Raw genomic sequence first — 13139 nt, forward strand, 5'->3', positions numbered from 1 at the left:
AAAAAAAAAAAAAAAAAAAAAAAAAAAAAAAAAAAGAGAGAATAATGAAATAAATATGAAAGAAAGTTTACTCTTAACAAGATTCCTTATAAGAAAAAGTCAAATTTTCTAACAGAAAGAGGAACAAAGTTACAAAAAGGAACTTTTAAAAAAAGAAATGGCCAAAAACCACATAAATAATCAAAGACATAATTAATATGAGATTATTTTACCTATAATACAGGAATTTTAAAAATAACTGCCATTTTTGTTTCCCCTGAGGATAAATAAACACTTTCTGACAAAAGTTTTAAACTCTTTGAAATGTTCTTTAAAATTCAATTCCCGGAAATTTGTCCTTTAAAAAGGGCCAGGGCTGCAGACACAAATCGCTACAAGGATGTTTTCACCAAGTCTTTTGGATGCAATTAACTGTAACTGAGATCTACTCAAATCAGCTTTTTTGTTTGTTTGTTTGTTTGTCTGTATTTTAAAGGAGACTTCAACACAAGGATACAAGATATCTTAACAGAGCCCCAGGTCAGGAAATACAGTCATCATTTATAAGAGGCATTTAAAAAATCAAATCATGACACTTCTCTGCTGAAACTTTCCAACGGGTTTTTCACAAAATTTAAAGTTCAAACTCCTCAAATGCTTAGTTCTAACCCCACATCCTCACACTCATTTCAAACTGACTGCCCCCAGCTTCTTTTATGACAGTCACTCCAAACTCCTTTCTGTTCCGTAAACACATCAAGCTCTTTCCCATCCCAGCACCTTCTCATTTACTGTTGCCAGTGTCATGAAGATTCACCACCCCTGGAATCCCTATAGCAATACTCTTTCTCCAGCTTTCATCTTGTCTAACTCACCCTTACTCTTCAGATCTTAGGAAAAAGGTCTCCTTGGAAAGGCCTTTCCTGATCTCATTCTCCTCAGGGTTATGACCCTATCACTTACCCTACTTATTTAACAGTTCTTACCACATTCTTTATCCTTTTTTAAAAATTATTATTATTATTTTTTTTGAGACGAAGTCTCACTGTATCGCCCAGGCTGGAGTACAGTGGTGCGATCTTGGCTCACTGCAACCTCTGCTGCCCAGGTTCAAGCAATTCCCCTGACTCAGCCTCCCAACTAGCTGAGATTATAGGCATCTGCTACGGTGCCCAGCTAATTTTTGTATTTTCTGTAGAGACAGGGTTTCGCTATCTTGGCCAGGCTGGTCTTGACCTCCTGACCTTGTGATCCATCCACCTTGGACTCCCAAAGTGCTGGGATTACAAGTGTGAGCCACCACGCCCAGCCACATTCATATTTTTTGGTGTATCTTCTCCATTAGAATAATAGCTCCAAGAAGGCAAGAGACTTGTCTGCCTTGTTCCTTCCAACACTGTGCCGCCATCATAGTGTCTGGCATATAAAAGACATAAGTATCATTGCATGAATTGGCTTTCCAAAGCCACTAGGCACCAAGTTAGTTTCAATGTCAACTTCAGTCTCTCTCAATCTCTTTCTCTGGGGTCCCAGGGCTGCTTACCTAGCTCACATTTCCTTTAACGGAGACTGCAGCATATCTAAATCTTAACAACCAGACTTCTGGGAGATTATCTGACTGATTAAGGCAAGAGTGAAAGAATAACCTGAAGGTCAAAATTCTCATTCTAGGTGGAAAGTAATTACTGTCAAAACCAGTCTGGGCCAGCCTCTTCAATGATATTTCCTAAAGATGTGCGCTTTAAAATGTAAAAGAATTAGAAGTATCCTAGTAGGATAAATTCTAGCATGCACATCTGTAAAACACAGTACTATTCAATCACTTAAAATGTTGATGTAGGCCAGCTGTGGTGGCTTATGCCTGTAATCTCTGTGCTTTAGGAGGCTGAGGTGGGAGGACTGCTTGAGCCCAGGAGCTTGAGGTTGCAGTGAGCTATGATGGCACCACTGTACTACAGCCTGGGCAACAGTATGAGACCCCTGTCTCTAAAGAATAAGAAAGAGTTGATGGAGGTCTAGACTAATAAACATGGGAGGAAAGCCATGATATATTTTTAGTGAAATATGTGTGGTCCAACACAGCAATGTACAATAGTCATTATTATAAAAATGTTTCAAAATATTAAATATTTCAGAATACACAAGTTTTGAAGACTATACATATATAAAAATAACCAGGGGCCAGCTGCAGTGGCTCACGCCTGTAATCCCAGCTTTGGGAGGCCAAGGCGGGCAGATCACAAGGTCAGGAGATTGAAACCATTCTGGCCAACATGGTGAAACCCTGTCTCTACTAAAAATACAAAAATTAGACGGGTGTGGTGGTGCGCACCTGTAGTCCCAGCTACTCAGGAGGCTGAGGCAGAAGAATCGCTTGAACCCAGGAGGCAGAGGTTGCAGTGAGCCGAGACTGTGCCACTGCACTCCAGCCTGAAGACAGAGTGAGACAATGTCTCAAAAAAAAAAAAATAATAAAATAACCAGCAGTTATTTCTGAATGATGGGATTATGGTGATTTTCCACTCATTCATGTCTCTTTTATGAGGTCTGAATGTTTTACAAAGAACATATATTACTTAGTTTTTAAAATTTGATCATTTGTTATCCAAGTAATTCTTGCCTGTATTTAGAAAATCAAATAGTAATGACTGTAATGAAAAACAGTCCCTTTACTGTCTGGATAAGACTCCCACAGCTAGTCTTCATCCCTAAAGGTAACTAATTGCAACTCAGTTGTTGCTACTGGATAGTTAACTGCATTTCTCTAAATACTGTGCTTATCTTATAACTTTTTGGCTCATCCATTTTAGACATTATCAATTTACTCATGCTACTGTAGATTAGGATGTAGCTCTGGAATTACCCTCAATATCTCCTCCCTCTACTCTTCTAATATAGATACATCCCTATTTTTAATTGAACAAAACAATCAGTGCTATATTGTTGTGACTGTAAGGCTATCTACTAAGTACTATATTATGAATACATTTCCTTCCTCAAAGACCTTTTTGTTTTCCCTAGAGTTTTAATCTTTCCTTCTTCAATGGTTTTCTTCACTTTAACTTCAATTTTAATTGTTGTGCCACAGAACTCACCCCCACCCCTTTATTTTCTCAGAAGGCTTCCCCCTCCAAACCCTCCTTCTTCTCACTACAATCTAGGCTGACTGCCCTCTAGATCTGCTGGCACAGCTGTCACCTTTGGTGTTTTCCTTTACTGCTTTTCTGGGTTATAGCCATTGTTTCTTGAATTCTAATGCCTCCTCCTTTCTTTGTTCACTCCACAGTTTTGCTGAAGTACATCCCCAATACCTTAAGAAAGTAATATAAGAAAAGGCACACGGGTGGCAACTTAGTCCCTGCATGCCTGAAAAGGTCTTTCCTCCACATTTACACTTGATTTAGCAATTCTCTCAGCTCTTGAAAGCATTGCTGTAAGTTCCTCTAGCATCCAGTGTTGCCACTGATTTCAATGCCATTCTGTTTCATACAGCTTTAAAGGGATCCTATTTTCATTCTTTTCTCCACTCCCTCATCATCTCCTTCCCTAAGCTTTTAGGATCTTTTCTTTTTCCTCGGTGTTGTGACATTTCCTTGTTTGTTTTTTCTATCATTAGTTTTGCTGTGCATTTAGAAAGCCCTTTCAATCTAGAAATTTGTGGCACTTAAGCGCTGGGAAATTTTCTTGTATTCATTATTAATAATCATCTCTGTTTGCTTCGCTTTTTCTTGAACTCAAATGAGTCAGATACTGGAACTTTCAAACTGATCCCTCATCTTATGCATTCTGTATTATCTATCTTTATCCTTTCATTTATTTTCGTAACACTTCCTTTACTATTTTATAACTCTGGAGGTTTTTTCAAAGCAAATTATAGTATGGTGGAAAAAAATCAAAGCAATATCTTCAATAAGGAAATGGCTAAATTACGGTACATCCGTTCTGTGTGGTCATCAAAGAATGAAAACTATATACACTGATATGTTTCAAGACATGTCACCTTAAAAACTTGTTACTGCATCCATTAAAGTACAGAGAAAAAATTTAAAATGTCTGGCTACAGAAAAATAGAAGAAAATGGATTTAATTCTTTCAACGAATATTGACTAGGCACCCACTTGTTGCCAGGCACTATTCTAAATGCTGAGGATGTGGTAGTCAGCACGGAAGTCCTCTTGGCATTTAGCTGGGGAAAGAGCATAACTAGAAGGGACAGCAAGTTAAGTGAAGTATTTTTTTTTCCCCAAGATACAGGCAAGCTTTTTCAGGCAGAAGAGATGGGAGTAAAAGATAAAAGTAGAATGTACTAGACACAGAAGCAATAACTGAGTGTACAAAGTCATGGGAGAACTTCATTTAGATAGTCAAGAGTATAAGCTAAGGCAGAGAAGATGAGGATTCATATCCAAAACATCTTGATTTGCTTTAAAAAATGGGAGCAGGGTATTATGAGAGTTTTGCAAAGGAATGGGAAGTTTGGCCTTCAGCAGAAAATACGCATTTTGAAAGAGTCAATCAAAGGGACTCTAACAGGGAGAAAAATAATAGAATAGTTCCCAGCAGCAAGTATCCAGTTAAGTTACAGTGGAGCATTTGCAGCTGGCTCAGTAAGCATTGTTTAATTTCGCCAACCATTAATGTAGTCCAATTATCTGGGACCACAAACAAACAAACAAAAAACAGTGAGGATAATCCACTGTACTTCATGTGATCTGTTTCTGCCTTTCACACTTAAATAATCCTAGAGTCATTGGTAGTGTGCCAGAGGGTACACACAATCAAGAGATAAATGTATCTTTCCTTGTTCATCATTTTATTTGAAAGTAATCACATTGATTTTCTATTACCGACGTAACAAATTACCACAAATTTAGTGGCTTTTAAATAACCCCATTTATTATTTCAATTATGAAGGTCAGAAGTCCAAACAGCTGAAATGAGTCCCCTGCATAAGATCTCACAAGGCCAAAACTGACAAGCGTCAGCAGATCTGTGTTCCTTACTCAAGGCTCTAGAAAGAGTCTGCTTCCAGGCTCATTTAGGTTGCTGGTCAAATTCAGTTTCTTGCGGTTGTAGGCCCTGAGGTCTCTGTTTTGTTTCCTTGCTGACTGTCAGCCAAGGGCCCATCTTTGCTCCTAAAGGCTGCCTGCATTCCTTCTCATGCTTTCCAGTGGTCCTCTCCAGCAACAGAGGGTTGGGTCCTTCTTACAACTCAAATTTCTGTCACCACATCTTCCTGCTTCCGCCTCCAGCTAGAGAAAGTCCTCTGTTTTAAAGGGCTCATATGATTAGAACGATTAGAAAGGGCCCACTAGGATAATCCCTTATTTTCAAGTCTGTAACCTCATTACATTCACAAAATCCCCTTTATCATGTGACATAACATATTTGCAAGGGATTAACATGTTACGTGATCATGTAACAGCATGTAACATAGCATGTTACATGATCATGTAGCATATTTGCAAGGGATTAGAGCGTGAACGTTTTGGGGAGAGCTCACTCTGCCTACCAGAGTAACTAAACCTTTCTAGCTTCTCCCCAAACACTATGAAGCAGTGAAGGAAGAGGCCATAACAGGAGGAAAAATGGAGGCAGAGAGAGCCAATCGATAGACTCAGGTTGTTGGAAAATCGTAACACTAAGGGACTGCCAAGGATGGGAAAGACTTGCTTTGATATCTTGGTTACCAGAGAAAACGCTGCATCATGTATCTGAATTCACATATTTGATTATGTTTCTGACAGTCACAAATCCATCCCTCTCCCCTCATATTCCAGTTTTCTTAGAAGCTGAAGATGGTAGGACATGGACTCATTTAAAATTATGTCGATAATTAATATGCAGTATGTTTGGACCCATCTCCACTGATTTTAAGTAATCATTTTATTTTATTTTTGAGATGGAGCCTTGCTCTGTCCCCCAGGCTGGAGTACAGTGGTACAATCTCAGCCAACTGTAACCTCCGCCTCCTGGGTTCAAACGATTCCCCTGCCTCAGCCTCCCGAGTAGCTGGGATTACAGGTAAGCACCACCATGCCAGCTAATTTTTGTATTTTTAATAGAGACGGCATTTCTCCATATTGGCCAGGCTGGTCTCGAACTCCTGACCTCAAGTGATCTGTCCACCTTGGCTTCCCAAAGTGCTGGGATTACAGGCGTGAGACACCACGCCTGGCCTCCACTGATTATTTAGCAATATTTTAAGTCTCAAGGGTTTGTCTTGGCCTACAACTTGACAAGGAGCTCAGGGCTACTATCCTTGGTCTGAGACAGTCAGGAGACAAAGTATATTTTACTGCAAGTACCATATATGCTTTTTCCAAAATGAGAAGTTTTCTTTTTGATGTATAAGAGCAAATACTGTGGTAAAAAGTTCAAAAATACAAAGTTATGTATACTTCAAACTAAAAGATATCCCATGTCCTGTCTTATCTATAATCACACAATCTATTCCCAAAGGGATAATCACTGCTATTACCCTTACAGACTTTTAAAACGCGTATTTCCTTTGTGGAAATGGGAATATGCCATGCTGACCTGCTTTTCTGACTCTCTCTCTCTCTCTGAGGCCTCCCCGGAAGACAAGCAGATCCCAGCACCATACTTCCTGTAAAGTCTATAGAACTGTGAGCCAATTATGCCTCTTTTCTTTATAAATGAGCCAGTCTCAGGTATTTCTTTATAGCAATTCAAGAATGGCTTCACACAACACCCTTGCATAAGTAGGGACAGATATATGCATATGCAAATTTGCAGAATATATTTTTAGATAAGGAATTCTGGGCTAAAGGGAATGTTTATTTAAAAATTTGACAAAGCAAGACACAAAACAGTGAATACTATGGCTCCACTTATAGCAAAAAAAATCACGTTAAGTCAGGTACACAAGCAGGGAGAGGTACAGAACAGTGGTTCTCAACCAGCAGCAATTTTGCCCTCGAGGGGACATTTGAAAACGTCTGGAGACATTTTTAGTTGTCACAACTAGGGAGATGCTACCACATCTAGTTGGTAGAAGCCAGGGATGATGCTAAAGAACCTGTGATGCATAAGACAGCTCCCTCCCTCAGACACAGCCAAGAATTATCCAGACGAAAATTTCAAGAATGCTCAGGTTGATAAACTCTGGTCTAGGATTAAAACATGACATTGCCCACAGCAGCTTTCTCGGAAGCATGGAGGGCAACTCTAATCTATACTTTTGTTTGCTGGGATTTTTACAATGAACACTCATTAGTTTAAATAACACCTCATAGACAATGATGGTTCAGATGAAATCAATCCCTGTGGCTTCTCAGGCTGCTTCTATACCTTGGGGACAAATTCTGAAAGCTACCTGAATCTTCTCTTCAGCAGGTTAATCTCAGACAGCTCTTTCAAAAGTTCTTCATAGGAAATAATTTCAAGTCAGTTCACCAATCTGATTGCTACCTATGAAGAACACGGTCCTAAGTGCTGAAGAGCAAACTCTAATTTTTTATTCTGACCAGTGAAAAGTGGCATTATCCATCACCTGTCTCATTCTACATGCACTGGCTCACATTCAGCCTATTAAAACATTGGTTTTCCAAACCTGCTGCAGTTAATTTACATTTTCTTCATCCCATACTAGTACAATTGCCTTGTAAGTCTTTTTAAAATATATATACTTTATTGCATGCATTTTGGGAGTGGGTAGGCCTGGGAAGGAAGCAAGCAGGGAACACACTGCAGTAATAGGACTTTTAAGTCTTAATGCAATAAACTGAAAGGCCTGATGACCTACCCTTACTCCCCTGAGAAGTATACCACCATATAGTGTTATAGACTTGTAATACTATCAGGTTACAATTTTGAGTTATATTCCCGTCCAGAGGAGACATTCTCACTACCTGCCTTGGATGCTGGTGATACTGAAATCCTATCACTAATGCACTGAAAAACTCACCTAATAGAGTGAGTTTAGACTCATTAATTTCACTCATTTCAACAAACATACAGTGAGTGCTTAAGACACTGTGCTGATCAATGAGATCAATAAAACCAAGATGTGAACTACTCAGAAGACTTTATAGCCTACCACCTTCTGCTGGGATTACCTTACTGAAGGACCCCTTTATCTAACCACCTTCATCTGACACTTGATTTCAACCTGCAGAACTCCATATAATGCTGTGTTTTATAAAGAAAGCCTGGGTGTAAATTAGTCCTACAACCTTTCAATCCCTTTTCCCCTCTGGGGGCCACTCTAAGTGCTAGGTAAATGTTTAAAGAATAAATGCACCAAACTGCCACTACCACATACAATACACCTGCAGGCAAACACCTGTAAGAGGGCTTTTATTCCCTGCATCACGGAAAGTATTAAATGGCAATAACTTTTTTTATTATTATTATACTTTAAGTTCTAGGATATACGTGCACAACGTGCAGGTTTGTTACATAGGTATACATGTGCCATGCTGGTTTGCTGCACCCATCAACTCATTTACATTAGGTATTTCTCCTAATGCTATCCCTCCCCCAGACCCCCAGCCCCCGACAGGCCACGGTGTGTGATGTTCCCCGAAGTGGCAATAACTCTTAAGCGTAACCCCAAACAAAAGTGAATTCACAAAGGCATAAGGCACAAGACACACACGGTAAGATTAGACAACTCTTTACCACATGGACAATAAATTATACAAACAATAAAGAAAGATTCAGCAATGCACACTGAAGGTGAAGAAATGGTGAAGACGAACTTAAATTCCCAATTAAAATTATAATTTCCCCACGCACATTCTCATGTCACTTTCACCTACCCAGGGGACAGCTCCAACATAAGAGAAGGCTGGGGGCTCCCAAGTGCGGAATCCTCAGCAGAAACCCCGCAGGGCCGTCGGTGCTCCGCCGCCTCGCCACGCCCCCGCACAGGCCGCTCACTCCTCCAACGCCCACCCTCCCGGGAAACCCCTGGAGGCCTCCGCTCCGACGCAGCGAGGGCAGAGCGCTTCGAAGAAAGGCAGGGGAAGAGGGAGGCAAGTGGGCGGGGAACTAGCCTATCCCGACCCCGCAAGTCCATTCCTACAGAAAAGCGGCGACCAGCAATCCCGGGCTCAGAACGCCGCCCGCGAGGGTCCCGGGCCTGGGCCCCAAGGGCCACGCAGGCCGACCCCCGCCCCTTCCTCAAGCCGTTAGCGCCGCGGCCCCACCCCTCAAGGCCGGCTGCGCCCCGCCCCGTTCGCCCCATTCTGCTACCCCAGCCGGCCGTGGCCCCGGACACCTTCTAGCTGGAGTGGGCCCGGAGCTGCCAGCCGCGTCCGGAAGGCCGAGGAACCGGGCTTCCATACCTGCACTTTCCTCCGCCCTGCTGTGTTCTGCCGGTGATGGGCCGCCATCTTGCATGTTGACACTCCGACGTCACTTCCGGAGGTGGCTCACACCGGGCGGATGTTCTGCCCGTTTCCCTTTGGCCAAGGGTTAGTGGCGGGTCTGAAGGTAGACAGGATCTGTGTTTCCTAGGTGCTGTTCGTTGCTGTATGGCCGGTAGCCATGTGGTGAGGTAGATGCACCTAAAAACAAAATCATTGTGCAAGTATAATACTGATGGGGAGAGAGCCACTTTTCAGGGCTGAGTGAGCAATCCAAATCCACTTGTATGTGGCCCTAGACCCTGGCTTGCTCTCTTTTCCAGGCCCTCCCCGAGAGGTCCAAGCGAAACGAAAGCACTGAAAGAATTAACAGTGCAAGACATGGCGCTGGACGATCTCCTAACCCTTCCTAGACAAGCAGGGGAACCAAGTGATTTACTATTCAGTACCTAAAAATGCAGAGAATTGTATCTTGGCCTCAAAGGGGGAAGAATAGAAGTCCTTGCAAAGGAGGTTGCCTCCATCTTCAGGAAGAGCAAATAATCCATTTAAATTAAAAGGATAAAAAGTGGGGCCATGAAAAAGAACGAGATCATGTCCTTTGCAGGGACATGATGGAACTGGAGGCCGTTTCCTTAAGCAAACTAACAAAGGAACAGGAAACCAAATACCGCGTGTTCTCGTAAGTAGGAGCCAAATGATGAGAACGCATGGACACAAAGAGGGGGACAACACACACTGGGGCCTTTTGGAGGGTGGAGGGTGGGAGGAGGGTGAGAATCAGGAAAAATAACTAACGGGTACTAGGCTTAATACCTGGGTGACAAAATAGTCTGTACAACAAACCCCCATGACACAAGTTCACCTATATAACAAACCTGCACTTGTATCCCTGAACTTAAAAGTTCAAAAAAAAAAAAAAAAAAAGGAGACAAAAAGATGTTACAGGAAGGTGAAAACAGTACATCAGCTAAAATTGTTCCCAGAGACAACTCAGTTCCAAACCCTGAACTGAAAACCCAGTTCTAGTTTAAATCATCTCTTATACTGGAACAGTTAGGTCCTTCTGGGTGAAAGTGTGGTTTTCACTGACACTAATTATAGGAGCTGAGGGTGATCAGGCCCTCTCTAGTGAAAGTGAATCCTATAGAACTACACTGTGGGATATAGCATTTGATGTTGTATCTGCTAGTCATCTGTGACTCTTGAGCACTTGAAATATAGCTAGTTCCAGTTTAGATACGTAATTGTAAACTACCCCCAAATTTCAAAGACTAGTTTGAAGAAAAGAATGTAAAATATCTCATTAATAATTTTTTGTATTGATTTCATGTTGAAATGATGTTTGGGGGCATATTAGGCTAAATAAAATTTATTATTAAATTTTGTCATATGGATATTAGAATATTTCAAATTACATCTGTGGTCACAAATTTCTGTTGCGTAGTGCTAGTATATAAGTAATGCTTAGAAAAGTTGTCTTGACAAATACTTGTTCTTAAATTAATAAAGAAATGTGAATTAGAGGAGTAAAAATTGTGATGGCAGAAAGCTTCTTAAGCAAAACTGGCAGTGATAACTTACAAGTAAATAACTGCATCATTACAGGCTCACTCATTCACTGATTCATGTATTCATTCATTTAACAAAATATTAAATAGTACCTCATATGTGCCAGGCACTATATTAGGTGTTGGGGAATCAGTGGTGAGTGCACATAGTCATAGAACTTAGAGTCCCAGGATGAGACAGGAATTAATACAGAAATAAGTACTCTGAAGAAAGATGATTGTAAGACAGGAAGTATCTTGAGTCAAGAGTTAACTAGGCAAGGAGAGGGAACAGTCTGAGCAAAGATCTTGTAGCAGGAGAGAGCATGGAACATTACAGGAACTGAGGGTCAAGGATCAGAGAACAGGAAGTGAAAGGAGTATGCAGAGTCCATACCCAGCAGGGTCTCTTAGACCAATGGGAAGCTGTTGAAATATAGTGAGGGAAAAAATGTGGTCTATATTTTAAAAATTGTTTAAGTGTCCATCGAGCACCTATGATGTGCAAAGTACCATACAGGTATGTTGCTCTGGACAATATGCCGGTACTTGCCAAAAATTGATTGTTATGTTGTAGACCTGCTTTGGACCTGAAGAATATTAAAGTAGTGAAGTTCTTTCAGTGGGCAGAATTTTCACCAGTATGTTTTGATGTTCACTTTGGCTGAAAGGAGAAATGGTCAATTCAGGGTCAGAGGATAATTTTTTGGCCAGTTTGTCAAAGACATGGAAAGAGCAAGATTGGGGAACTAGTGACAGAAGGCTCCGGAAGGGATATAGTGATGGACCTCTCAGAATAAACCTTAAGAATCATATGGATGAAATGAACTGCTTTGTGATGAAACTCAGCCTTACTGCCTGCTCTGTGGAATCATGAAATAAATGGCAATGACAATGGCAATGGCAGCAGGATTGGAGCTATGCATGGGATCACCAAGCCACTGCTGGGTGTTCAGGTCACTGAACACTGCTGAGTGTTCATATCACCAAGCCACTGCTGGGTGTTCAGAAGCAGTGACCAATACCCCATGCTCTAAGAGGATCAGCCAGCCACATGTAGGCAAGTCCATTCCATTGGCCATTGGCCCTCTCCCATCATTGAGGGAGTTCTTATTTGTTCTCTCTGAAATATATTTATTCTAGATTGAGATTTGCTTCCCCTGCTCACTGTACTTCCACTGACACCACCATCTAGGGAATTAGTGCTTTAGACACTATCATTTTCTCTAACGCTATATTGCTTTCGACCAAGAAATTCACTCTACAATGAAAGAAGTAATGCAATGGGCTATTGCCCATAGAATTTATTGGCCTAATTGTGTACTCAATCACTGAGGAGTATCTTGTCTTATTGAAGACCTATTGAAGACTTAGTTATGGTGCCTTCTGGGAGGTAACCCTTCTTGATACTGTCCTGTAGGATGCAGTATATGCTCTGAACTAGTGTCCAATATTCAGCACTCTTTTTTCCTGTTCCTTTTATCTATTGCTGTTTAACCGCCCGCAAAATGTAATGGTTTAAAACAGTTGCAACACTTACTTTACTTCCAAATCTGTAATTTATGCAGAGCTTGGTGGGAACAGATTGTCTCTGTTCCACTATCCACTTCACATCAGCAGGGGCAGCTAAAAGATTGAGGCTGGAATCATCTGAAGACCCCTTTTCTTACATGTCCGGTGACTGATACTGGTGTTGACCTAGTCCTTAACTGAAGCTGTGGCTAGAACACCTATTCATGATCTTTCCACAGCACTGTTTGGTTCCTCACAATATGCTGAGTTCCAAGGATGAGCATCCGAAAGAAGAAAAATCTGGTTGGAAGCTGTAATGCTTTTTCTAACTCACAGTGGAAGTCATGCAGTGTCACTTTAAGCCACAGTCAATTCATTAGAACTTAGTTACTAAGGCTGTCGGTGTTTTTTTTTTGTTTTTGTTTTTTTTGAGGCAGAGTCTCGCTCTGTCGCCCAGGCTGGAGTGCAGTGGAGTGCAGTGGCCGGATCTCAGCTCACTGCAAGCTCCGCCTTCCAGGTTTATGCCATTCTCCTGCTTCAGCCTCCTAAGTAGCTGGGACTACAGGTGCCCACCACCTCGCCCGGCTAGTTTTTGTACTTTTTAATAGAGATGGGGTTTCACCGTGTTAGCCAGGATGGTCTTAATCTCCTGACCTTGTGATCCGCCCGTCTCGGCCTCCCAAAGTGCTGGGATTACAGGCTTGAGCCACTGCGCCCGGCCAGATGACTCCTTTTTTTATGAAGTGTCAATAAATTTGTGGAT

The 13139-nt window shown here is 41.5% G+C and overlaps 2 protein-coding genes across 10 annotated transcripts in view; one reads left to right on the top strand and one right to left on the bottom strand.

The window, feature by feature from the left end:
- Positions 1-9381, bottom strand: part of WDR48 (WD repeat domain 48) — a 47645-nt gene extending 38264 nt beyond the window's left edge. For 4 of the 9 annotated variants that reach the window (XR_003118168.1, XM_025376901.1, XM_025376899.1 and 1 more), the window contains exon 1: positions 9294-9381. Coding sequence is in view for 3 of the 9 variants with exons in the window: in XM_025376897.1 (XP_025232682.1) it covers positions 9294-9341 (48 nt within the window). In the remaining 6 variants the exon portion in view is untranslated. Of the gene's footprint in view, positions 1-8765; positions 9132-9293 lie in introns of those variants that run through there. The other 5 variants (XR_003118167.1, XM_025376897.1, XM_025376898.1 and 2 more) reach the window with 2 other exon arrangements.
- A 40-nt stretch (positions 9382-9421) lies between these two features.
- Positions 9422-13139, top strand: part of SCN11A (sodium voltage-gated channel alpha subunit 11) — a 217171-nt gene continuing 213453 nt past the window's right edge. The window contains exon 1 of the mRNA XM_025376599.1: positions 9422-9505. The gene's annotated coding sequence lies outside the window, so the exon portion shown is untranslated. The remainder of the gene's footprint in view (positions 9506-13139) is intronic.

Source organism: Theropithecus gelada, chromosome 2 (assembly GCF_003255815.1).
Source record: "Theropithecus gelada isolate Dixy chromosome 2, Tgel_1.0, whole genome shotgun sequence".
NCBI lineage: Eukaryota > Metazoa > Chordata > Mammalia > Primates > Cercopithecidae > Theropithecus > Theropithecus gelada.